The following is a 24,237-nucleotide window of genomic DNA, read 5'->3' as shown; positions in this document are numbered from 1 at the left end:
TGACAGGCAGGTTCTTTACCCTTGAGCTGCCAAAGCAGCTCCTCTTCATGTGCTCCTAATTAAGGGTTTTAGATAAATGGGATTTGGGATTTGCGTAATGTCAAAGGCCCATAAAACACATTGAATGATAATACAAGACTATTTAATAATTAAATTCAGTCACCTATGTAAAAATGTCACCCAGTTCCTAGTTCAATATTCTCATGTAAGTATTGAAATAATCTTAATGACAGCATCTCCTAATGTTTCATCATTCATTTATTTCCAGTACACACACACACACACACCAAGATTATAAAATCCTTGAAGTGGGCAAATATCTTAAAGTACCACTTGCCCATCATGTGTTCTTTTAGAAAAATTTTGGGGGGGTTGATAAATTCTATTTAAGGACTTATACAAACATTCTAGATTGAGTTTTAATTCTCACCTTCCTCCTCTTCGTCTTGATTAATCTGAAAGCAACACAGCTTATGACTTTCTTTGCTGTTAGCAACTCTGCGTAACCAATCATGTAGATTATTCTTCTTCAAATATTATTTGTAAGATATTTCGAATATCTTTTGGGAAAGGGCCCCAGAAGTTACAGTGACCCTGCCTTTGCTTCTTTCTGACTGTTGCGGCGCCGCAGCCCAGATTGCAGCCGTTTCCACTCACCTGGATCCTCTCCTGAAGAAATGGCGCGGTCTTGGCAGCATCCGTGACCGGCGTCTTCTGCAGGATGGGCCTGGTCCACAGTGCGCTTCAGGACTGGCTTCTTTTTTGGCCCCGCCTTCGCCAGAAGCTTTTTCCCCGGCACCATGGCGGCAGCAGAGGCAGGAGGGGTAAGTTTCACACACGCATCGTGGCTGCACTGGGCCTCCACAGCTGCGCGGGCTTGCTCTCTGGCTGTGGGGAGCGGGGGCTGCTCTCAGGTGCACGGACTTCTCACTGCGGTGGCCTTTCTGGTGGAGCACAGGCTCAGTAGCTGTGGCTCCAGGGCGTGTGGGATCTTCCTGGGCCAGGAGTCGAGCCTCTGTCTCCTCCATTGACAGGCAGGTTCTTTACCCTTGAGCTGCCAAAGCAGCTCCTCTTCATGTGCTCCTAATTAAGGGTTTTAGATAAACGGGATTTGGGGTTTGCGTAATGTCAAAGGCTCTGTCTTACTTTGCTAAGCTTTTTGACCCTCCTGACCCATGCCTCCCACCATCCACCCCCACCTCTGGCAACCACCAATCTGTTCCCTGTATCTATGAGTCCGTTATTATTATTATATTTTGCATAAAAGACAGATTGCACAGGGTTTGTCCTTCTCTGTCTGTCTGACTGATTTTTCTCAGCGTAATGCCCAAGAGGTCCATTTGTGTTTTCTCAAATGGCAAGATTTCGTTCTTTTTGGTGACTGGATAGTGTCTGTATGCGCAACCATACATCTTGTGCTTTCTCTACCCCTTCCTCCGCTGATGGGCACGTGGGTTGGTTCCATGCCTTGGCTGCTCCAAACAGTGCTGCTGTGAACATGGGGGGCATGTACACCTTTCAAGTTAGCACTTTTTTTGGTTAGTGTTTTCATCCTGTGTGGCAGATGCATACAGTAAAGAAGGAAACAAATAATATTTCGTGATTTCATGCTTGCCAAGCAAACGCCAGGTGCTGTGGTAGCCGTCTTTGCAAACATTTGACCCTGACGTGAGCTCTGGACAGGGTTCTCTTTACAAAGGGGCGATGGGAGCTCGTGGGGGCCGAGCGAGCGCGGGGTCAGGCTCGGGGCTGCAGGGACGCTGCGCGGCTGCTCTTCAGGGTCACTGTGTTTGCTCTGCTTTCGTTTCCTTCTCACGCATGTCGGTTATCTGGGGCTGGGGCACTAGGTTACAATAATACACACTTCCAGGGACTGCAGGCTCCAGCAAACTCAGGGTGCCTAGTGGGCTTTATCGGTTGATCTTTTAGAAGTCTTATCCTCCCTCAGTAAAAAGTTATCAAATCAGTTAAGTGATTTCTCACTTTGGAGTTAGGGATAAGTGAGGATTTGAAAGTGTAAGGAAGATGAAAGGTTGAAACCTTTCCTTCAAAATATTTGAGATACTTTGCAAGTCAATATCTAAACTAGCAAAAACTACAGAAAGATGGAGGAGACACTGCTCTGGTGAAGGAATCAGGGCGCCGGAGGAAGGGCTGTTTTTTCTGCCAAGCCAATGAGCATATTTTCTGGAATTTTAACTGTAAACTGCAGCATATCCTGTCGGTGCCTGACCAGCGAAGGCCCCAGGCTTAGCTGACCGGACGTTGGGTAGGGCATATCAGTCTTCAGACAGCTGGTCAGGGGTAGCTCCTGGGCTTTCTTTGGACCATCTTCCAACTTTCTGGTCCTATAACAGAGTTCTCTCCTCCCTAAACCTGCAGTTTTCAAATGGCTTGGTTTTTTTGTTGCGACCCCTACTCCCCCCTGGTTGCTGACCAAGTCCCTGTGTTTCCAAGGATAGAGGCCAGGGGCGTGTCAAGGGAAAGTCCTGCGGGTTCCAGGCAGGGAAGGGGACCCTCGGCAGGGGAGTTCTGCGGCGCGGCGTCCGTCCCTCTGTCCTGCGCCTGTCCCCACCCTCGTCCTGCACAGAAGCTGAGGTTGGAAACTCCACACCGGGTGTGACGGCCACTTGGGAGGGAGCTGCCTTGGGGTCTGGGCTGTGACACTCAGGTCCCATTTCTGACCTGGGATCAGAGGCAATGAGCCGGCAGTTGCCTCCTTGTGCTTTCCATGGCTGTCTTTTCACAAAGGAGCACGGAGCAGCGATGACCTCGCTGGGAGCCCAGCACTGGGACGCCTGCCCGCCGGCTCCCTGGGGTCTGGTCTTTGTCAAAACTGGGAGCTCTTCCCCCCTTCGGTTGCTGTCCTATCCTGGCAGCCCCTTGGCCCCACACTTAAACACTCGGCGCAGCTGGTGGCACTTCGAATAAAGGGCGGGGAGCCCTGCTGCGAGGCGCTTCTCTTCTCCCTTTCTTTGTGTGGCCTTAACACCTCCCTTTGCTCGTGGGCTTTATCTGCTTCCTGTTTTGTAAAAGGAGGGTTTCAGGGGAGTCAAAGCAAAGAAGTGAAGAGTGGATCCGAAGCACAGGACCCAAGCATTTTCTTGACATTTGCTGAACAAGGCGATAAACGGGGAAAAGTAAGGAAACATAAACAAGCAAAAACCAGAACTGAGAGCGAACACGACGCAATCCTTAAGGCGATGAATACAGATGGGCTAGACGGGGGGGGGGGGGGGCCGCTCAGGCTAGACTATGACGCAGAGCCACAGAGTCCACCTGGAAGACGCAAGTCTGATGTAAAGTGACACGGAAATATTGCGAATTAAATGATGTGAAAAACAAACAGATTACTCCTCTTGTGAACCCGAGGAGCAAACACGTGGCACCCCAATGGAAAAGGCCCGGCACCCACGTGAGGGGCATGCAGGGTGACCCTCCTCCATCCGGGAGGACCCAGCAGCCTTTGTGCTCTAGGGTGCGAGCCTGTAACCCTCTGCAAAGTAGTCTGTGTCAAGTATGGAAAGCTTCTGATATAATACACTGGTATTTTTTAAGCAATAAATTTGGGGGAAATTTTTCTCACACTATGAACAAAAATTTCATGTTTTTTAAATTCTATATCAACTAAAGATTTAAAGTGAATCAGGAAAACTATGAAACATTAAGGATAACAGAATATTTTTCCAATCTTAGCTTGAAAGCCCTTTCTATGTACAGCAGAAGAACCAGATGCCAAGAAGGAAAAGAGTCACAGGTCTGATGACTTAGAAATAAACTAGGTGAAATGATAACTAATAATGGGGAAATATTTGTGACACCGATGATAGAAAAATCAAATATTGAGAATGCATGTTAAAAACTAAAGGAGACACATCAGTGTAGGAGGAAACAGACAGAACAGGCTCCGTCTTGAAAGCAGGACTGCATCTTGGGCCGGACTGTGGACTTGGAGCTCTATGCCCAGTATCTATGGAAACGACATGCCAACTGGAAAACCAGGCCCCCCAGACGGAAGAACCCCAGGGCTCATACCTAGACTCTCCATCGCCTGAAAGAATGCCCTAATTATCTGTGTGACCGAACAGAATCATAAGTTCTATTATGCTTATTGGGGTGTGACCACAGGCCTATTGATAACTGTCCACTGTTAACGACCTAGGCTTCGGGCATGTGAATCACAGGTTAGCTTTGATTGTATCTTTCTCTTCGTTTGTTCAGACTAGTTTCAGAGAATTCGGGGAGGTGGGTTTGGGCACGTGCACTTAGGGTGTATAAGATTTTCACAATAACTGGTTGGGGTCCTTGGCTGAGAGAAGACTCTGCCTCGGGCCCTTCGGTGTAATCAGCTGCACTCCGCTATCTGCACTGTCCTTCTGAGTGAGTTTGTTTTCCGGAACGCGTGGCTACAACACCAGTAGGAAGTTGACCAAAGGTAGGCGCAGACAGTTACTCTGCAGAAGAAATCCGGAGGCCAGAGTGCGAGGGGACAGGAGTTTCAGGAGCAGCCGTCACCAGGAGACGTGCGCGTTGCTGGGTGCGTCTCGAGGGCAGCTTGGTAGCGTCAGAAAATTAAGTGTGCACCTTCAGATTGAGTGATCTCACTTCTGGGGCTATAAGCTGCAAAACTGACATGGGCTAGGATGGTTATCACAGATTCACGTGGAATAGCGAGCACCTGGGAACAACCGACATTTCTATAGATGGGGCTGATGGAATAAATTAGGGCGCAGCTGTGCAAAACCACTTTGTAACTGCTAGAGAGGGATGGAGATCTTTATGCACTGCTGTGAAACTGTCTTCACGATACGCTGTTGGATGAAATGAACACCTGATAGAAACTACGTAGGGTGTGGTGCTGTTTCTGTTTAAACAGGCGACTCCACACAGGAGACAAGTCAGAGCTCCGAGCAAGACGTTGGCAACGACCGCTTCCAGAGAGTTCACACTGGGAGAAGCCCACCGTTTACCTGCCCACTCTGTCCTGTTTACACTTCATTTTTTACACTGAACAAGTATTAGTTTTATAATTAGAAACAAAGGTTCGTGATGAACTGTTCATGTTTCCAATGTAAACTGCAAGCTAGATTTTCTGAGTGCTTCAGCACCTTGCTTACTGCGTTCCACAGACGCTGCGTGTCTCCCGAGCGGAAGGTCCGGGGCGGCCCTATGTCCGCACGTCCATCGGTGCCGCTTTTCCAACAGCATTTGCTCACCTTGTGTATTTGTGTCACACTTTGGTAACTGTCACCATATTTTAAAGGTTCTCGTTGTTATTATATTTGTTAAGTGACCTGCTATGTCATTACTATGGCTCGCTGAAGGCTCAGACGGCTGGCATTTTCTAGCAATAGAGTGTTGCGGTTTTTTAAATTAAGGAATGCACTTTTTAAAGACACAGTCCTACTGCACCTTAATAGACTACAGTATAGTGTAAACACAGCTTTCGCACGTGCTGGGAAACCGGAACACACCTGACTCCCTTTCCTGTGGCCTTCACTATGCTGTGGTGTTCTGGAACGGGGCCGAGCAGGTGCGCCTGTTATTAGTAATTACTTGTAAGTTACTTATCTTTGTGAAATGTATGTGTTCTTTCTGTGCCTCCGGATTCTGCAAGAAGTGTCCAAGGCAAGTAGGCAGGAAGGTGGGGGCTTCTCAACACTCCCCCCAAGTGAGGAGAGAGGCATTAGCAGAGCCAAGCCCACTCACATGCCTGCAGGCTCAGAAGGCACCTCACAGGGCTGGGCCCCTGCAGGGCTCTGGGTCAGGCTGCGGGGCGCGGGGGGAAGGGGGAGACTGGGCACCAAGTGCTCACTTAAACTTCGATATCTAGAGTCGTTCCCCATGATGGGCTGTACTTCAAGGGAAAGCAAGTCCCCGAAATACCAGAGCCGTGTCTGCAGATGGGGCGAGTGAAGGCTTTACAGCCCTTTAATTGGATTCATTGGGACATTCATAAACAGGATAATTAAGGTCAAAAGTAAAATCATTTTTTCATTCAGAATTATGGTTTTGCCAATAACTAGGACGAGACGAAAAGGGAGAGTATACAGTCCAAAGTATCTGGCAAGCATGCTCAGATCGCTAATTTCCTTCACCTCTCTGGGCGCAGCGTCATGGGACCACTATTTCAGGACTATCACAGAACTTCCCACTGAGGAAGGCTTTTCACCAAACGTTTCTCCTACAAGCTATAATTGATCAACTGAGGTCATTTTTATCTCCTTATAATTTTTCAAGGACGTTTCTTTGGTGGCTCAGATGTTTACCTGCAATGTGGGAGACCCAGGTTCAATCCCGGAGTCAGGAAGATGCCCTGGAGAAGGCAACCCATTCCAGTATTCAGCAACCTACTCCAGTATTCTTGCCTGGAGAATTCCATGGACAGAGGGGCCTGGCAGGCTACAGTCCATAGTGAGGGAGGGGTGGACAGACCCCTCAGGCAACTAACACACACACACACACACACACACGTCATTTTCAGTGAGGGAGGGGTGGGCGGACCCCTCAGCTGAGTCGCTGCTCTGCGTCTTCCGTTACTAAGCTACGACCGCTCGGCACACGTTTGCTGACAATAGAGTAGCAGAGTCTGTGTGTCCACGCAGGTGATGAATCTGATGAAGGGGATGGGAAACTCAGACAGCTCTGGGCTGGAAAGAGTAGGAAGGTGAGGTACCTCCTCTGCTGGCGGGTCTGCATTCCACAGGGTGTGTGGCGAGCGGGTCCTGAGCTGAGTGTGTGGCCCTCTCCCGAGCAGGTTTTCCGTGTGTGGCGAGCGGGTCCTGAGCTCAGTGTGTGGCCCTCTCCAGAGCAGGTTTTTCTCTCTCAGGCTGCAGAGTTCCTGCTCTCTTTTCTCCCTGTTTAGACTCCAAAAAACCGCAAGCTGTTGAAACACGGAGAGAGCTGAAGCCTGTGGTGGCATCAACTCTCATCCTCATTTCGAGAGAAGGAGCTGGGAGCCTCCTGGGCAGGAAGGTTTCCTGAGCAGGAGTGTCCCCTCTCGCGCACGGTGAAGTGAACGGGCTTGGCAGAGCCCGTGTGGACCGGGGCCTGCGACCGTGAGAGCTGCTGCTTGCGTCCAGGTGCGGCTGACGGTGGGAACCCGCCTGACTCTGGAGGCACTCGCTCTCTTTCTGCAGGGGGTGCAGGCGCCTGGCCTGCCCAGTCCGGTCCCGCCCGTGGGTGGGGCCCCTCACCTCCTATGCGCACAGGTGCCTCCGCTGCGGGTCTGCCCCCCGGGCCTCAGGATGCGGGACAGCTTCTCCAGCAGCAGACGGTTGTCCCTGTCGATGACGGCCAGCCGGCCCTCCTCCAGCTGCGCAGACACACCGGCCGTGCCAGCGCCGTGCCAGGGCCGCCCCGCGCGCAGCCCTGCCCAGGGGGCCTGCAGCCCCGCCCCTGGGCCTCAGGGCCTCCTTGCCCCTGCGCGTGTTGCTGCGGCCACTCCCTGGGCAGCTGGTGGGCTCCTGTGTCCTAACTGGGATACCCGAGTGCGGGGCGGAATTTCACAGACTTGGAGTAGAAGTAACAGTGAGGGAGAAAGAAATTAGGTCACTCCTCAAAACCTCTGAGCTGTGTCAGTGAAATACAAAGGAAATCACTTTATATTTTAAGAGGGAGATTTTATACTGCTCAGAAGAAGAGAAGGTTTGAGGCCAGAGGAAATGAAAGCCCTCCTGCTGTACTTAGGGTTTTGAACCGACTGATCTGCCAATTTGCTCCTCTGTGTTTGGCCTGGTTAGGCTGACACTGGGGGCACAGGAAGCTCGCAGCATTTGCTCTGGGAGATGTCAGGATCAGCACAGCCATGCAATGCTGACTCACCAGATGGCTTCAACTCCAAGAAACAGAAATTTCGAGGGGGTCCTGGAAGGGTCTGGTTTACAGGGACAATGCTAATTAATTACTCTAGATCTGTGCTGAATAAATTGCCGTCGTGGGTCCCCTCTGCCCCCTCCCCACTTCTGGATCCCTGCCAGGTCGGCAGGGAGACTAGAGGAAGATTTCCGGTTCAGTCGTCACCAGCTCCATTCCAGGCAAGACAGGCTTAGCTGGCCACTTAGAGGCATTTTAGTTTTGATACGTGACTTGTTTACTCCCTGTGAGCCTGCTTCTTTCATTCTCCTGGGTTTTTGTGCTGTGTAGGCTGTGACAGTAAGTGGGGCAGGACTGAAACTCACCTTGAGTTTGCCGAGCTTCAGGCGGAGGTGACTGAGGGTCAGCGGGGCGTGGCTGTCCACCACCGGCCGGGCCTCCTGCACCTGCGCAGAGCGGGCAGTGTGACCCACGCACCCTCACCAGTCAATCACCCTGAGTTTTCGCTGGGCAGCTTCTGCTCTGTGGGCCCTGGAAATACATGCAGGTTCTTTCTTGCAGCGCCGGAGATATCAAGTTGGCCTGGGCAGAAAGTTCTTGATTCAGAACCTGAGCATCCCCGGGAGGGGAACAGGCAGCCCTCAGACATGGCCCAAAACGGTCATCGTCAAGGAGAGAATCGAGTGTGTGTGGGATGAGGTCTCATCAAACAGAACTACCCGCCGACGTTTCCACTCTGCACTGCCAGGCTTTGAGACAGTGAATTACGTCCCCAAGTCCACTGGACTTAATTTCTGAGCCTCCAGCAGTATTTTCAGCATTAGCATCTTAGCCATTGATTAAGTGCAAAATGATCCATGCAGAGTTTCACATCAGAAATCATACAAACAAGGGAAGAGTTTGTATTTTAAAATGTGATGGATGAAATGCCCGAGGGCCATTAAGTGTCACACTCGCAATAAGCGGAAACCCCCATATTCTAGCCGCTTGCTCACAGACCCCCAGCTGCTGAGACCTCTGATCTGGTCACCTGGAAGTGGCAGCTCCCCGGCTGCGTCTTTCCAGTGTGAGGACCTGAGCTCCGGGCATCTGGGACCCGAACCCACGGAGCCAAGTGGTGACGGAGCAGGCGTCTTCGCAGAGAGCCAGGAGCTGGCCAGGGGTCTTGGAAAACATGCTCGGGAACCAGCACTTGTGCCCTGAAGTAAGGGGACCCCAGAAGGACAGGCAAGAAAGGGACATGGCCAGATGAGGCTGGACAGTCCGCACTGCCCCATCACCCAGGGCGTGGGAGCGGGCAGAGGTGAGCCAGACTCATGCCCTCTTGCCGTGGTGCAAGCCTGTTAGGGTGGGGTCAGAGGAAGGTGGAGGCGCTGCGGGCTTTTGTTAAGGAAATATCAGCAGCAATTTCTGTTTTATTAAGGTAATTTTCTTAGCATGAATGGGTGAGAGGAGGTTCTGAGACAAGACGGGCCCTGCCCAGACATGGGGAGGGGCCTCTCTCTGGGAGTGCTGTCGGCTGGGGGAGGGGCCCAGTCATCCTAAAACTGCACTGAGTCCCTTCCTACCCTCAGGAGTTCTCAGCCCAGCAGTGAGGAGAACTGAACCCACTTGAGTACAGAAGAGGAACCACAGGGATACCGGGGTGAGTCCTTCCCACCCACAGCTCTTTAGTGCTCCGACGTGCTCTGGGCAACCAGAGCGGCCACCCTCCCGGATGGGGGAGGTGAGGAGCGGGACAGGGAGGCTGCATGCCCGTCCTTGTTCTCAGGGAGCAGGGGTCGCAGGGAGGGAGGTGAACCGAGGTGAAGCCAAGAGGCTCCTAGGGGCTCCCACAGGGATGCAGGTGCAAGGCCAGGTGACGAGGCACCGTGCAAACCTTGTGCCCAGGCGGGCGGTGCCCCGGGAGGAGCGGGGGCCTTGGGTTCACACCTTCAGATCACTCCAGGGCGCCCTGATTCCCACACAGCCGCTTCTTTGTTTGGCCAGCCAGCACCCTGCGCCTGGATGGCTCTGAGAGGTCTCGAGGGCAGAAGACTGCCCAGCCAGTCAGGACCACAGGGCCGCCGTTTCAAATGAGACCCACGTTTGCGTCAGATAGATGGAAATAATAATATATCTCTTAACAGAAACAAAAGTCCATTCCTAGTCCCCTCAGACATGACTGAGCGACTTCACTTTCACTTTTCACTTTCATGCATTGGAGAAGGAAATGGCAACCCACTTCAGCGTTCTTGCCTGGAGAATCCCAGAGGCGGGGGAGCCTGAGGGGCTGCCGTCTGTGGGGTCGCACAGAGTCGGACACTGAAGTGACTTAGCAGCAACAGCAGCAGCAGTCCCCTCTGGAGTTTGTTGTTTCGATAGGGGATATATGCCATGATGAGAAAGGCTGGTCCTAAAGCATGGCGCTTGGAAGCCACAGTCTATCTAATGGAATTATTGCATGGCACGGCACGGCCTGCCTTTTAAGGCTTTGCCGTCTCACCTGTTCCATCTCCGAAAGGAAAATTCGCCTCTGGCTTCCAGGGGAGATGTGTCTTCCACTCTGCCCACCCGCCTTACCTTTCTCCTGTGATCCTGGTAGGCTTTCTCCCACGTGCCCTGCAGGTACCCCCTGCCATGGGAAAGGGTCAGTCGGGGGCCTCCAAGCATCTCGGAGAAGACAGAGAGTGGACACCTGTCCGGTGCAGCCCCGGTCGACTGTGTTTATTGGGTCACATGACGGTCTCCATGGCACCCAAGCTCTGGGAAGGGAGGAGACCACAGAGTGGCCTCTGTGCTTGGCAGAAGGAGCTGAATGCCCCTCCCTCCAGGGGCATCTTCTCGGTGATGCCGCTCTGAGGCGCGCACCGCAGCGCGCCACACTCGGGAACAAGGGGAAGATGTTCTCCCCCAACCGACCCCTTCCATCTCCCCTCCTCTCCTTCCCTGCGCCCTCCCCTCCCCTTCCCTCCTCAGTCCCGCCTCTTCTGCCTTTGAACTTTACGATAACTTGGGCAATTCCAAAGATTTTCATCTGCAGCTTCAGTAACTTTTTCTCCAGTGGACTTGAAGACAGAGAGGCTCAGCCGCCCCTCTCTCCCCAGCTTTTTCTGTTAGCGGCGGGCTTTCTGTGAGACCAAGGAAACAGAGTGAGGGCAGCATTGCCCTTTGAGTCATTTTTCTCTGCCAGGATCGTATGCAGAGTTTTGAGGGTGGCCTACTTGGAGGAACAGGTTAATGGCAGAATGGCAGTGCTACTTTCACTTCGGAATCCTGGTCTTCACCACATTACAGCATCCATTTCAAAGCTCTGCAGCGCAGGGTTAGTGAACGGGAGCTCACCACGCCGCTCTGTGGGAAGGGGCACATCATGAGGAACTGGGTTCCGCACAGTAGAAGATAGATGTAAGAACTGCTGCCTAAAAATAGTCAGTCCTTTAAGTCTCCCTTAAAATTTCTTAGCCTATAAAGCCTGCACGTCATAGTCAAAAGATTTCTGTGAAGTTATTTTTGTTTACCTGCTTACAGGCACTGATCAAGTGCGCAGTCCGCGGTGCTTAGTGGATATCTGCCGTTAGCAATGATGGAACACAGGACTGATGTGCCTGAGGCCGCAGCTGGGAATCTGAGACTTTCCATTCAATCGTGGGTCTACACGACTGTCTTTTCCTGGAGCCTACTGGCCACACAGGCTAGAGGTTTTTGATGGCCTCAGCCTCTTGCCAGGTGCCTGGGGCAGAAGCCGCCCTGTCCAGTCGGCTCACACTGTGTGGACAGCCCGGCATGGAGGGCAGAGCAGAGACTGGCCAAGTCACAGGGCGCTTGAGGGCCTTGAACGCGCAGCTTTGCTGCACTCGCCCTTCCAGCTGCGTGCTGACCGTCCACCTGGGCTTGCTCTCCCCCGACCACTCGATTCGCGTTTGCTATTTGATTGACTTGATGGTGGGGCCCAGGGCAGGGGACCTGGAGAAACTGGACCTGCCCCAGGAACAGAGAGGTCACCATCAGCTGCCTGGTCTGGCTCCCATTAGCCCGTCCACCCCGGCTGGAGCTGAGTTTCAGCTGCTAGGACCTTCTCAACAAGATTCGAGCAGAAAAGTCTGCTGGTCCGGAGCTCCTCAGGGCTTCTGCTGAGCGAAGAGTCTGGAACACTGGCAAGGACTCGCACGCACTGAGAAATCACTCACAGAAGTGAAGGCTCGGAAGGCCTGGAGTCCAGTTTGTAGCGAGAGACAGTGCTGGTTTCCACTGACGTTCTTTTCTGTCCAAGACCCGACCCATGGCACCATTCTGCATTCTGTGAACTTTTAAGCAGCGAATTTTTCCATAGTTCTAGATTTGAATGTTTAATATTAAAAGTTTCTACCTAGGTTCTGCAGAAAATAAACACCAGGGCCTTTTTTGATTTGCTCATTCACATGATGACTGTGTGTTTGGCTCAGCCTTAATCAGTGTTTTGGTCCAATACTGGCTTGAAAACTGAGGTCATTAGCAAGGCCTCGAGGTGTCACCAGCGATACTGCAGCCACGTGAAGCCGTGCACACGCTCGATTGTGATGTGTGCGCAGGGTCGAGCGTCTGTGGTGCAGTGCTTTGATGCAATAGCCCGTGTGGCCAACAGGCTCCAGGAAAAGACGGGCGACAGTCACGTAGACCCACGATCGAATGGGAAGTCTCAGATTCCCAGCTGCGGCCTCAGGCACGTCAGTCCTGTGTTCCATCGCTGCGTCACAGATTGGTTAGACCCTTGATGTTTGTGAGTCCCTTCTTGAGCTCTGGCCCTCTGCCTTTCCACAAGGGCAGTGTGAGCAACAGGCTCCATCCTTATTTTGCAGGAATCTCAAATTGCCTCAAAATTATTCCCTTTTGGAGGGAAACTGGCTCACAGATGTCTGTTCTGAGAAATAGGGAGGTGCCCCGGTGGCCTCTGGTGACTAGGGTCATGGGCGGCCTTGATGGGGACACTGGGCACCTCTGTCCAGTCCAGGCTGCCTCTCCTCCGGCCCGAGGCTCCTGAAAGCACAGAGAGCATCTTAACGCGCCGAGGGGCTGACTCAGGCTCAGCAGCTTCAAAGCTGCGGGGCTGCAGTCAGAGCAGGCACAGTCCTGAGCCAGCAAGGAGGAGGCTCTTCCTGGGGGCACTCCAAGCACCGGAAATTGAGGTCTCTGAGAGACACATGGGGGCCACACAGGACCACCCTGGGGGACTAGAAACAAGCTCTAAAAGCAGTTTCCAGGCTCCTGCAGGGCAGGGACAGAGTGGGGAGTCCCTGCCCCTAGCTCCTGCGCCTGGGCAGCCAAACGCTCTCACTCCACGGGACTGGCTGAGGCAGCCGGGGTTGGAGACATCCCAAGACACCAAAAAAGAGCGACGGTCTCCATCCAAGGCGCAAAACCTGCCCAGTGTCTCCAGGGCATGAGCGTCTTGCAAAGTGAGGCGACATGAATAGAACCAGTAGAGACCTCAGAACTGACTCCCAGAGACAACAGCTGCTGCAATCATGAGGCGATTAGAGGACAGCGGTGCTCCCTGTGTTCTAGATGGAAAAAAGGACGAAACTGGAAATATCTTCAGGGAGCCGGAAACCACAAAATTTTCAACACATGAGGAACACTTACAAAACTGGCAAAATTTGACCATATGCTGAGCCGTGAAAAGTCTCCACAAGTTTCAAAGAACCACGGTCATACAGACAATGAGGCAGCGTGGGGATTAAGCTGAGGATTAAGCAGAGGGACAGCTGAGAATCACCTGTATCTGGATGAGCTCCAAGGTCAACAACAAGACAGGGCGTTCCTGCAGCCGGTGAGTGCGCTTTTAGGGCACATCTGATATACTTGTCGGGTGTTTTGAAACCAGGGAGTTTTAGTTGCCAGTAATTAGTGGGTTATCTGTAGCCTCAGTCATGCAGTCACTTTCCAGGGATGTCAGTCCTGAGAAGGTTCACTTACATCTGTTAATCCTGCTCTGGAGATATTCATAGGGAGTTAATCTGGAAGAAGAGAAGAGGTTTGAACACAAATGACGAATTTCCATGTTTCCAGCGTCACTGCTGGTGGGGCGGTGCGCCTGCAGTGTCCTCCAGGGGCAGGGCACCTGCCATATCCACATGGGGTGCAGAGACCGGAAATGCGCTGGAACGAAGGGTCCTGGCCTCTGTGTGGAAGGCGGTCTGGGGGGCACTCGCTTCCCCGTCTGTGTGCCTGTGTGACCCTCACTGTGGAGGCAGCTGGCCCTGCCTGTTGTTGGGTGGCCATGTCTCGGTCCTGTGTGCGGCGGTAGTGGGGAGGTGGAGCCTTCTCGCTGGCCAGGTTAGCATAAGTAGTTACGTGTGTGGTCTCTCTGCTTTTAGACTCTGCCCTACCATCCTCACGTCGCTAAAATAAGCAGATGAGTTCTTGCAGCTTGTTTCTTCCAGGACAAAATTGAACATAAATGTCAGAAAGTGTCTTAGAGTCACCTTGTCCTGGGTCCAGAGGCACTCTTGAGCTACTTAACTTTTAATAATGGAAGTGATGCTGTGGAAACGGCCCCAGACTCAATGGATAGCAATAATACGTGTTTCAACCTCACAGGGCAGGCCTGGCTGGAGCGCAGACAGAGCTGGGTTCGGAAGCTCTGACCGTGGGTTAGGGATGTTTCCCTCTGCCTCGGCCTCAGCATCTGCCGTGCCTTGGTGAAACGACCTACCTTCTGCAGACATCACAGTAGGCGTCTTGGTGCAAAAGACACGCGAGGCAGCAGGTTTGACCGGGTCTTCAGCTGAAGATGAGCTGCTGCTTGCCTTGAGGTCATGGGGTGCAGGCGAAGCAGTTTCCCTCTGCGGCATCACTGACTGGGGGGGGGGGGCGGGGCCAGGCTAGGGGGAGCCGCGGTGTCCGACCTCCTTCGCCGGTTCACCGTCTCCCACCAGTGGTGTCCTTTGCTGTGTGAACTTCTGGGACACTTTCAGTCAGGTTTCTGATCTCAAACCTTCATGGAGACCTCACCGATCAAAATTTCTGACATCTTACTTGCTCGTTGCCAAACCCGAAGATTCCGTTCTGACCCTGACCTCGCCTTGCTTCTGCCCCGCCCGCCTCTCTCCCACTGGCCTCTCTGCAGGAGAAATGCAGATTCGCCCAGAAGCCAAAGAGCTGGAGTCCAGAGCCACCCCCCCTCCCCCCTCCACTGCACCCAAGGCCTTGGGAAGGCGCGAGCGGCCTTGCCTTCATGGCCCTAGCCCTTCCCTTTTCGAGAGACAACCCCTCCCCCGCAGCCGGCCACCCCTCCTCCAAGACCTGCTGCTGCTCCGGCCTCTTCCTTTTCTGCAGGCCCTCCCTGCTCCCGTGTCCCCTGCTGGCTGCACACCTCCAGGGGGTGGTCGCTGGGTCACCAGAGGGCGTGAGGCCGAGATGGCAGGACCCCAAGAGCCTTCCACACTCAACCAGACAGACTCTACCTGGACACATTCAATATTTGATTTTGCATTTTTGTGTGAAGAAAACTTCCTGGAACTCAGAGAAACTATGAAAAGCAAAGTAATCCATGGCTGGAATCCTAAATGTTAAAGCTAATAACTAATACACAGGGTGTAATACTTCGCCCTTGAACATGGAATAGCAATTTGCTGTGAAACCTAGTTTTAAAAGCTGTCAGTGAATTGGGCAATGAGTCAGCACAATTCTTACCAATTCAGTGGGGCAACACTGAGGTGAACCATGCAGGCACGTAGAGAACTCAGCCGGTAGACACCGCCTCCTCTCTTCACACTTGAGTCCAGTCCAGTTCAGTGCAGCTCAGTCGCTCAGGCGTGTCCGACTCTCTGCGACCCCATGAACCGCAGCGTGCCAGGCCTCCCTGTCCATCACCATCTCCCGGAGTTCACTCAGACTCGCATCCATCGAGTCCGTGATGCCATCCAGCCATCTCATCCTCGGTCAGCCCCTTCTCCTGCTGCCCCCAATCCCTCCCAGCATCAGAGTCTTTTCCAATGAGTCAGCTCTTCGCATGAGGTGGCCAAAGTACTGGAGCTCAGCTTCAGCATCATTCCTTCCAAAGAAATCCCAGGGCTGATTTCCTTCAGAATGGACTGGTTGGATCTCCTTGCAGTCCAAGGGACTCTCAAGAGTCTTCTCCAACACCACAGTTCAAAAGCATCCATTCTTCGGCACTCAGCCTTCTTCACAGTCCAACTCTCACATCCATACATGACCACAGGAAAAACCATAGCCTTGACTAGACGGACTTAGTCGGCAAAGTAATGTCTCTGCTTTTGAATATATGATCTAGGTTGGTCATAACTTTTCTTCCAAGGAGTAAGAGTCTTTTAATTTCATGGCTGTAGTCACCATCTGCAGTGATTTTGGAGCCCCCTCAAAATAAAGTCTGACCCTGTTTCCACTGCTTCCCCATCTATTTCCCATGAAGTGGACCAGATGCCATGATCTTCATTTTCTGAATGTTGAGCTTTAAGCCAACTTTTTCGCTCTCCTCTTTCACTTTCATCAAGAGGCTTTTTAGCTCCTCTTCTCTTTCTGCCATAAGGGTGGTGTCTTCTGCATATCTGAGGTTATTGATATTTCTCCCAGCAATCTTGATTCCAGCTTGTGTTTCTTCCAGTCCAGCGTTTCTCATGATGTACTCTGCATAGAAGTTAAATAAGCAGGGTGACAATATACAGCCTTGACATACTCCTTTTCCTATTTGGAACCAGTCTGTTGTTCCATGTCCAGTTCTAAGTGTTGCTTCCTGACCTGCATACAGCTCTCTCAAGAGGCAGGCCAGGTGGTCTGGTGGTCTAGAGTTTAGGGGTCTGGCCTATTAGTGAACCCAGAGGATTGTCACTCTTGCTGCAAAGCATCCTCACAGAGATGAGCTGACATGACCTTGGAGCAGACAGCTACATAAAAAAAAAAAAAAAAGAAAGAAAATTAAAGGTCAAATTACTGTCCTCAGAAACATTTCAGAAAATAGTGCATATCCATCATGTAAGAACAGGATGCTATCTTTTAACAGGCAGAAAACAGGAAAGAAATTAAAATATGGGCATACTGAACTTAAATCCCACGAAGAGCTGTCAGCCAGGACGAAGCTCAAACATAGAGATGGGGAGACCCCCGAGAAGGGCTGGAGCTGGTCTGTGGTCAGCTTGGGAGTGAAGTGTCTGAATACTGGGGTTTCAGAGAGACAGAAGGATGAGCGACCACAGGGCATAACAGGAAAACTTCCTGAGCGGCTCAGTCTCGGACCTTAGTCGGCAAAGTAATGTCCCTGCTTTTGAATATAAGATCTAGGTTGGGCATAACAGCCCCACAAGGCTGAGGACACTGGAAGTGAGACCAGCAACCCACTGCCCTTAAATAAGTTCAACTCACTTTCTGAAAAAGACTGTTCGGTTGAATCACAAAGCTGGAACTGGCCCAAAGCAGAGGGAGTCAGAGCGTGTGCGGTGGGGGCGCTGGCGGAGCCGCACCAGGCAGACGACCCTGAAGAGAGCACGCACACGGGGCTGCAGGTCCTTTTAACCAGGGAAGGCGAAGCAGCACAGACAGCCGCAGAAACGCCTGCGGAAGAAGACGCACGGTGGCAGCGCAGTGCTGGTCCTCAGGCAGACCGACGAACAAGCTAGCAAACCCAGAAACACAAGTGCACACAGGCATCTACTGACAAAGATGCCATTTCAGAGAATCAGGGAAAGGATCAGCCACACGCGGTCTGAGAGGACTAAAGGGCCATTTGAAAAATTAGCTTCAATCCACACCTTACATCTTAAAATAAATTCAAGACAAATCAAAATTTAACTGGAGGCAAAGAAAGCATGAAAGTAGTAAATGAAAAGAAGAATGATTTTAAAAATAATGTAAGAGGGAACGTTCTTTCTACAGTGTGATATGAAACTCCAGAAGACGAAAGTTGATAAAAAATAATTTAAAAAAAATAGCACAGCATAGCATCACATCACTGGAAGAATCTTCCAATAATATATGGGATCTGAGCCCTAATGAAAACAATTTTAAAATAAAAATGTTGAAAAATCAAATAAAGGTCTTTGGATTAGCTGATTTAAAACTATATTAAAAATAAATCTACCAATAAATGTCATTACAGAAAAATAAACTGTATCTTTCACAAAACACAAGCCAAAGACACAAACCCAGAGGTTTTTGCACACTATAAGCTAAGAAAGAGAGTCATTTTTTTAATGAATGAAGACGCCAACAAGTCAATACAAAAGACCACAGGCCCAACAGAAAAGTGAGCAGTAATGATGAACAGACGTTTCACAGCGAAAGAAGCGCCCTGGCCTCAAAACTGAAAAGATTCATGACCCGGAGAAGCACAAGCAAGCGTAGCCAGGAGCTGTGTGGGGGGCTGCGGAGGCCCCCACCCTCAAGGGTTTTCATGCTTCTTCAGAGCCAGCCACACCGCCTACCTCTTACGGAGCATCCTTAAACAGTCTTAATGCAGACCACAGGAATCAGGAATCGTGACCTTACACGGCGCGAGTGATGACCGGGCTGCATCCCTGCCCAGAGGGGACGGTGCCTTCAGTCATCACGGGAGCCGCCGCGGCAGCCACAGCCCTGCCGTGTGCGTGGGCCGGTCCAGCCTCAGCCGGAACCTTCCCCATCAGAGCGCCGGACAGCCCTGGGCGCCTCCCAGCCGCGACGGCCCCTGCCGATGCGGGGACCGGGCTTCCGGCTCACAGGCTGAACACAGGCGGCCGCGGTCTCTGTCTGCTGAGGGCGACCTTGGACCCTAGAACTGGGGTTGTGCTGGGGGCCTGGCTAATCGGCCTGAGGACCTGGAACTGGGCCTGCCTGTCAGCACGCACTTGGGGGAGCGCTCTGCGGGTTAGCGCTCTGCTGGTTAGCGCTCTGCCGGTTAGTGCTCTGCTGGTTAGCGCTCTGCTAGTTAGCGCTCTGCTGGTTAGCGCTCTGCCGGTTAGCGCTCTGTGAGTTAGCGCTTTTCTGGTTAGCGCTCTGTGAGTTAGCGCTCTGCCGGTTAGTGCTCTGTGAGTTAGTGCTCTGCTGGTTAGCACTCTGCTGGTTAGCGCTCTTTGAGTTAGCGCTCTGCTGGTTAGCGCTCTGCCGGTTAGCGCTCTGTGAGTTAGCGCTCTGCCGGTTAGCGCTCTGCCGGTTAGTGCTCTGAGTTAGCGCTCTGCTGGTTAGCACTCTGCTGGTTAGCGCTCTGCTGGTTAGTGCTCTGTGAGTTAGCGCTCTGCTGGTTAGTGCTCTGTAAGTTAGTGTTCTGCTGGTTAGCACTCTGCTGGTTAGTGCACTGTGAGTTAGCGCTCTGCTGGTTAGTGGCATGCTGGTTAGCACTCTGCTGGTTAGCGCTCTGTGAGTTACTGTTCTGCTGGTTAGTGGTCTGCTGGTTAGCACTCTGCTGGTTAGCACTCTGCTGCTTAGTGGCATGTGGGTTAGCACTCTGTTGCTTAGAGCTCTCCCTGTTAACCCTCAGCCAGTTAGTGCTCTGGTAGTAAGTCTTTTCCTTTCTCACAAGTTGCTTTGAAAGACAATTCAGAAATGAAGTTTTCTTTAAGAGAAACAGAGATTGTGGCAAGTAATCCGCAATTCTTTGTCTGCCTGAGACAAAAGGTAAAAGGTCCGTTTCCACGCTGCTTCTAGGCTTGGCCATGTAAATTGGTTTGACCACTGGGATACAAGCAGGGGCTTGAAATGTGCACAGATCCTGGAGTTTGCTGCTCATGGTATGGGAAACACCTTGGTGCTGAGTTAACAAGGCTTGTTTGCTGCCGTGAGAACGACTGATCAAATGTGGGGAGATGTAGCCACCCCTGCGCTGGCAAACGAGGCCACCCTAGATGGGAGAACTGCCCACCAACCCCAGAACCAGAGGGTGGTGCCACTTTCAGCCACAAGGTGTTTGTTTGATGTTTGCTATATAACTGACAGAGATTTCACTAAAATGTTAGTAGATGTAGCTAAAGCTGCTTCGTGCATAAAATGAAGATGTGGAAATGAACCTATGCACAGACATTAGAAAAGAATATAATACTTTATAAAGTCCAGCGCTGAGACCTAAAGAGGTGAAGTATATAAAATCCATCTTTAGTTTAGATGCACAGTGGCTGAAAGTTTTTTCACCTATTTGAATGTTTACTTCTTTCAAAGTTCCTCTCTACAAGAGAAAACTTCTTGTAAACAAATCCAGATTCGGTACTGAGGCTTGTTCTGTGCTCTTGCTGGTGCATTTGTGCCTCAGGAGGACGTCTGCCAGGGACACACCACATGCTAGTGATAGAACTCCGCTGCTGGGGAGGTTGGTCGGGGACACAGAGGGCCACCACAGGCCTCCCCGGACACTCCAGTCTTAACTGAGGTCCCATGTCCTAAGAACCCCCTTTGTCTAGGGCAGGCTGGGGCTGCTGGCCACTCTTTTCCAGAAACAACAGTGCAGCACCCTTCAGGATCAGAGGAAAGGCCAGTTCAGGGCCTGCCCTGGACCTGCTGAGCCAGAACCTCAGGATGGGTCCAGCGGCTTTTACCTGGCCCCTCAGGTCATGCGGATGGTATGAACCGGCTCTGGGAGGGGCTGAGGCCCAGGTTTGTCTGGTGGGGGCCCAGAGAGGCTTGTTTAACAGAGGAACCTCAGGATCCCAGTGGCTGGGGAAGATCTGGAGGAAGTCCAGTCAGCGGAGGACCTATGGTCTGACCACCGACCCTCAGCCCCACACACAGGCTCCTGGGTTTGCCTGATGGCTCCAGGCCACGTTCCAGGAGTCCTTGCCACTTGGGGACATTGTCGATGTTTCCAGCAGGTGGTACATGCTAATCACCCAATCAGAAATCTGAGTAAACCCAGCAGTTGACTTAGCTGCTGAGTCAGGCGTCTCCATTCGCAATGCAGGAGCTGTCAATCACGCCATCAGCAGTGATAAAGAGAAACGTGTAGTTGGCGTTATTAAGCACTTCAGCATTGTTGTGTGTGATAAAAAAGAACACTCTTTCGGCTCTAGTCAGGCTGAGGTTGGTAAGCACAGACTTCTAAGGAAAAAGAATAAAGGGTGATGTTCTGAATTTCAGCCCCTGTTCACTTAAACACAGCTTAGCTTTTACTGCGCTTTCACAGTGCGATGTGGCAACGCTGCCCAGTTCTGTTAAAAATCTAAGGGAGAGAAGAAAGTAAGATGGTTTAGCAATGTGTGTGACCAAGGGTGCAATCACTTTTTTATTTCCTAAGGAGGAAGTTAGGCAGAGATAATAGCTTATAAGTTTCTGTACTGTCCCCATTGCTCCACAGTTGGCTTAAAATAAAAATCATCTGGGGTAGGTTATTTCTGTTACCTGAGAAATGGCCCCAGGTCACAGCGATTCTGGTGGCTGATGTCTACATGTGGTTGTCTGCCGTCTTGGCGTGGCACCCCCTGCCACGGCCGCAGAGGACATGATTGTGGGGTGCTCTGAGCAGGACCTGAGCCCTGAACCTGCGGCCCCGCCACGGCCGGCAGAGGAAACTTGGTGGGCCCCAGCAGCCCACTGGGGCCACAGTAGAGACGTGGCTGAGAAACTCAGTGACGTGTGTGCACGGAAGATTCTGGAAGAAAAGTTAGCTTTGGCGTCAGCAGTGACATCGGCCTTCTGAGTTTTGAGTAGACAGTCTGGTGAGCTAAGCAGGGATCGAGCATCTCAGCACGGTGCTGAGGAGGCAGATGTGGCTGGCGACGCTTGATGTTCTGGGCTGAGCTGGGCTCTGTGGACTGGCTCTGAAAGGCTCAGAGAGAAATCAAGCCGCCAAGAGCATTACGCACAAGCCAGGAGTTGGTAAAAATTTGTTAGCCAAAAGCCTCTGAATATCTGAGTCCGTCTTGAGAGAGCCTCGTGCTGGTGATTACGCAACGGTCTCTGTCTATATATAGAGCAGATACTGGCATTCGGTTCAGAGAACAGAAAGCTGTGAAAACAAAGATGAAACAAAAGTACAAGATCCCTCCCAAAAAGAAGAACAGAACACAGCCTTTCAAACGAGAATTTCGAAATACCATGCAGCCATCTTTTCTTGTTTGTTTTTGCATTTCTGATTATTCTATGGGGAGACTGATACACATGTGAAGTTCACACACACCCAGCAGCTGAGGCTAAAGCCAAGAGTCAGCGGGTTAAAGCTAGATGCTCATCGTGAGCTGGAGCAGTTGTGTCTGCCTCCTTTTCTCAACTCTTTGCCTTAACCCCACTTGAGAGTTAAAGAAATTAGATCTGTGTGTGCTTCTGGCCCTGGGACTTCTCAGCTGCCTTTATAAACTCAGCATTGAGGGCTAGAAAGGAATTCGGGGAAACCCACAGACAAGGCGCACTGGCTTGCTTGGCGGTCCAGAAGTCCTGCTGGCCGTTTCCCATCTGGACACCTGACGGGGCCCAGCAAACCTCAACTCCTGGGTCCTTGAGAGTCAGAACAGCAGCCACATCAGAAACACCTTCAGTTACAACAACAGAGATGCTGATGCCACAGATCTTACTTCTCTTGTTAATCCACCTTTTAAATTCCCTCTGGGCCGAGTAACGCATGTGTGAGGGGAGCTCGGACTAGGGCACAGGCCATATGCCCAGCAGGAGACCTGGTCACGGGCTGTGTGGGCTGTGGGGAGCTGGCAGCAATGATTCTCGCCTTCTTGTGGGAAGGCCTCCTCCAGGAGCAGGAAGGAAGTGACTGGTGGGGAGTGAGTCACCGACTGCGGCTGAGAATCCTCTGGCAAGAGCGTGGATTAGCTCTGGAGGCTGGACAGATTCGACCACCCCTGGGCCTCAGCCCCCACCCCCCAGCCATCATCAGATGTAACGCACACAGTTTAGACACAGCAGTGGATGGGGTTCGGGGTGCCCAACAGACACTCGAGGCGCCGGATTAGCCGATTCCTGGGGTGCTGCCTGGCCTGCTCCCACTGGGACATTAGCTGTGAAATGAACAAGTGAGTCTTAGGAGAGGCCCTTTTAAAAGGTAAATTTCCATCTTACCTGTTACCAATTGGGGTGAGGTATAGCGCGGTTGCTGAGGTCCCCCTGAATGAACACCTGTTCCTCACCTGGCCACGAGAGCCACCCCCTGGAAGCGGACTCGTCACCGCTGTTCTGAGCAGACCCTGGGCCAGGGGCCCCGTCGTCTCAGGCCCCGTGTGGTCAGGTGCTGTTCTCGCTGCTCTGGCCTCCGGTCTCCTAGTTCTTCCATCCAGCAGCCACATATATTGTGTTCTGAGTCCTTTCCACCAAGTGAGCTGGAATTATGAGACCAGACCAGCTGGGAGCGGCGTGGCTCCCTGCCTCCCTGGCCCCAAACCTGGAGCTTCAGCCCAAAGGCCCTGCCAGTCCCCGGTTCTCCTGCCGCCTCCCCTTCCTTCTGCCTTGGGAAGCTGCTCTGCTCTATGGCGGGCGGGGGGCGGGGGGCACGGACAGTGAAGGCGGGGACTTCGGGGCCCTCTGGGAGGCTGGGGGCTCGCTGGCAATCAGGTCCAGGGCCGTGTGGGTCCCTCCTGCTGCCTTGTCATGTGCGCAGACCCGCCACCCCCTTCCCTGACCCCTGACGACCACGGTCGCTTCCATCTCTACAGTTTCTTGTTTTTAAGTCCTGTGAGTGGCCTCGTGAGGTGAGCATGGCAGGCTCTCCTCCTTCTCAAGGTCGCCCGTTTCTGGCACCAGGTCGGCCATCTGCTCCTTTTTGCTGCTGAGCTGTGTCGGTTTAAGATCCACCCGCGGAAGGATGGGTGGAGGTTGTCTCTGGTTTGGGTGTCAGTGAACAGTGTGGTTTTGTGAGCGTCCTGTATTCTGAAGATTTCTTCCTCCAGGGGAGGGTCTGGGGTGAGTGTGAGGCCTTCCTCTGCACTGGATGCAAGCACATCCTGGGAGGCAGCGGCAGGGAGAGCTGACTCCTAGGGGGTGGGTACCTGCAGGGGCCGCAGGTTGCAGGGTGGAGTGGCTGACTGCCTGCCCCAGGTCTCCCAGGTCTGATGCAGGTGCTACAGGACGGCAGGTGTCTCCCAGGTGCTGGGGGGCGGGGGTGGGGTGAGAGGAAAGTGCCCCACCCTCAACCAGAAACCACTGAATTGTCCTGAGCACCAAATGCCAGCAGAGCACCTCGCAGTCCTCAGAGCCTCTCTCTGGGAGGGCACTGCTGGCCCATTTTCACAGACCAAGACACTTAGAGACAACAAGGGGAGAAGAGTTCTGTTCACATCAAACCATTTGGAAGGGATGGAAGGTACCGAAGTGGGTGTCAGGGGCCCACGTTAATAAAAGCAGCACCCGCCCCTCACGGTCACACGCAAAGTTGACGGACTTGCATTCGTGCTCCCAGATGCCATGCTTGCGCCTGACCCACCTGGTCTCCCTGCCTCCGTGGGATGCCTGGTCCGGCCAGTGGCCCCCGTCCACTCCCTTTCTGCAGCCCTGAAGCTGGGAGCAACGGCCTCTATGAGGGGTGAGAGGCAGTCCTGGCTGGGCCGG

At 52.4% G+C, this 24,237-nt stretch overlaps 1 protein-coding gene and 1 pseudogene across 1 annotated transcript; both read right to left on the bottom strand.

Moving 5' to 3' along the window:
* Window positions 1-240: 240 nt before the first annotated feature.
* On the bottom strand, window positions 241-802 carry LOC138446966 (large ribosomal subunit protein eL22-like; annotated as a pseudogene).
* CFAP97D2 (CFAP97 domain containing 2) lies at window positions 241-22,375 on the bottom strand. Its single transcript, XM_069602470.1, has 7 exons — window positions 21,091-22,375; window positions 15,469-16,679; window positions 10,378-11,148; window positions 8,181-8,261; window positions 7,197-7,315; window positions 6,677-6,857; window positions 241-1,083 (listed from the first exon to the last, which is right to left on the bottom strand). The coding sequence occupies exons 3-7, from the start codon at window positions 10,465-10,467 to the stop codon at window positions 961-963; spliced, it is 594 nt and encodes a 197-aa protein (XP_069458571.1). The 5' UTR covers window positions 10,468-11,148; window positions 15,469-16,679; window positions 21,091-22,375; the 3' UTR covers window positions 241-960.
* Between the last annotated feature and the right edge of the window lie 1,862 nt (window positions 22,376-24,237).

Source organism: Ovis canadensis, chromosome 10 (assembly GCF_042477335.2).
Source record: "Ovis canadensis isolate MfBH-ARS-UI-01 breed Bighorn chromosome 10, ARS-UI_OviCan_v2, whole genome shotgun sequence".
Lineage (NCBI taxonomy): Eukaryota > Metazoa > Chordata > Mammalia > Artiodactyla > Bovidae > Ovis > Ovis canadensis.
This window is presented reverse-complemented; position numbering and strand designations above follow the sequence as displayed.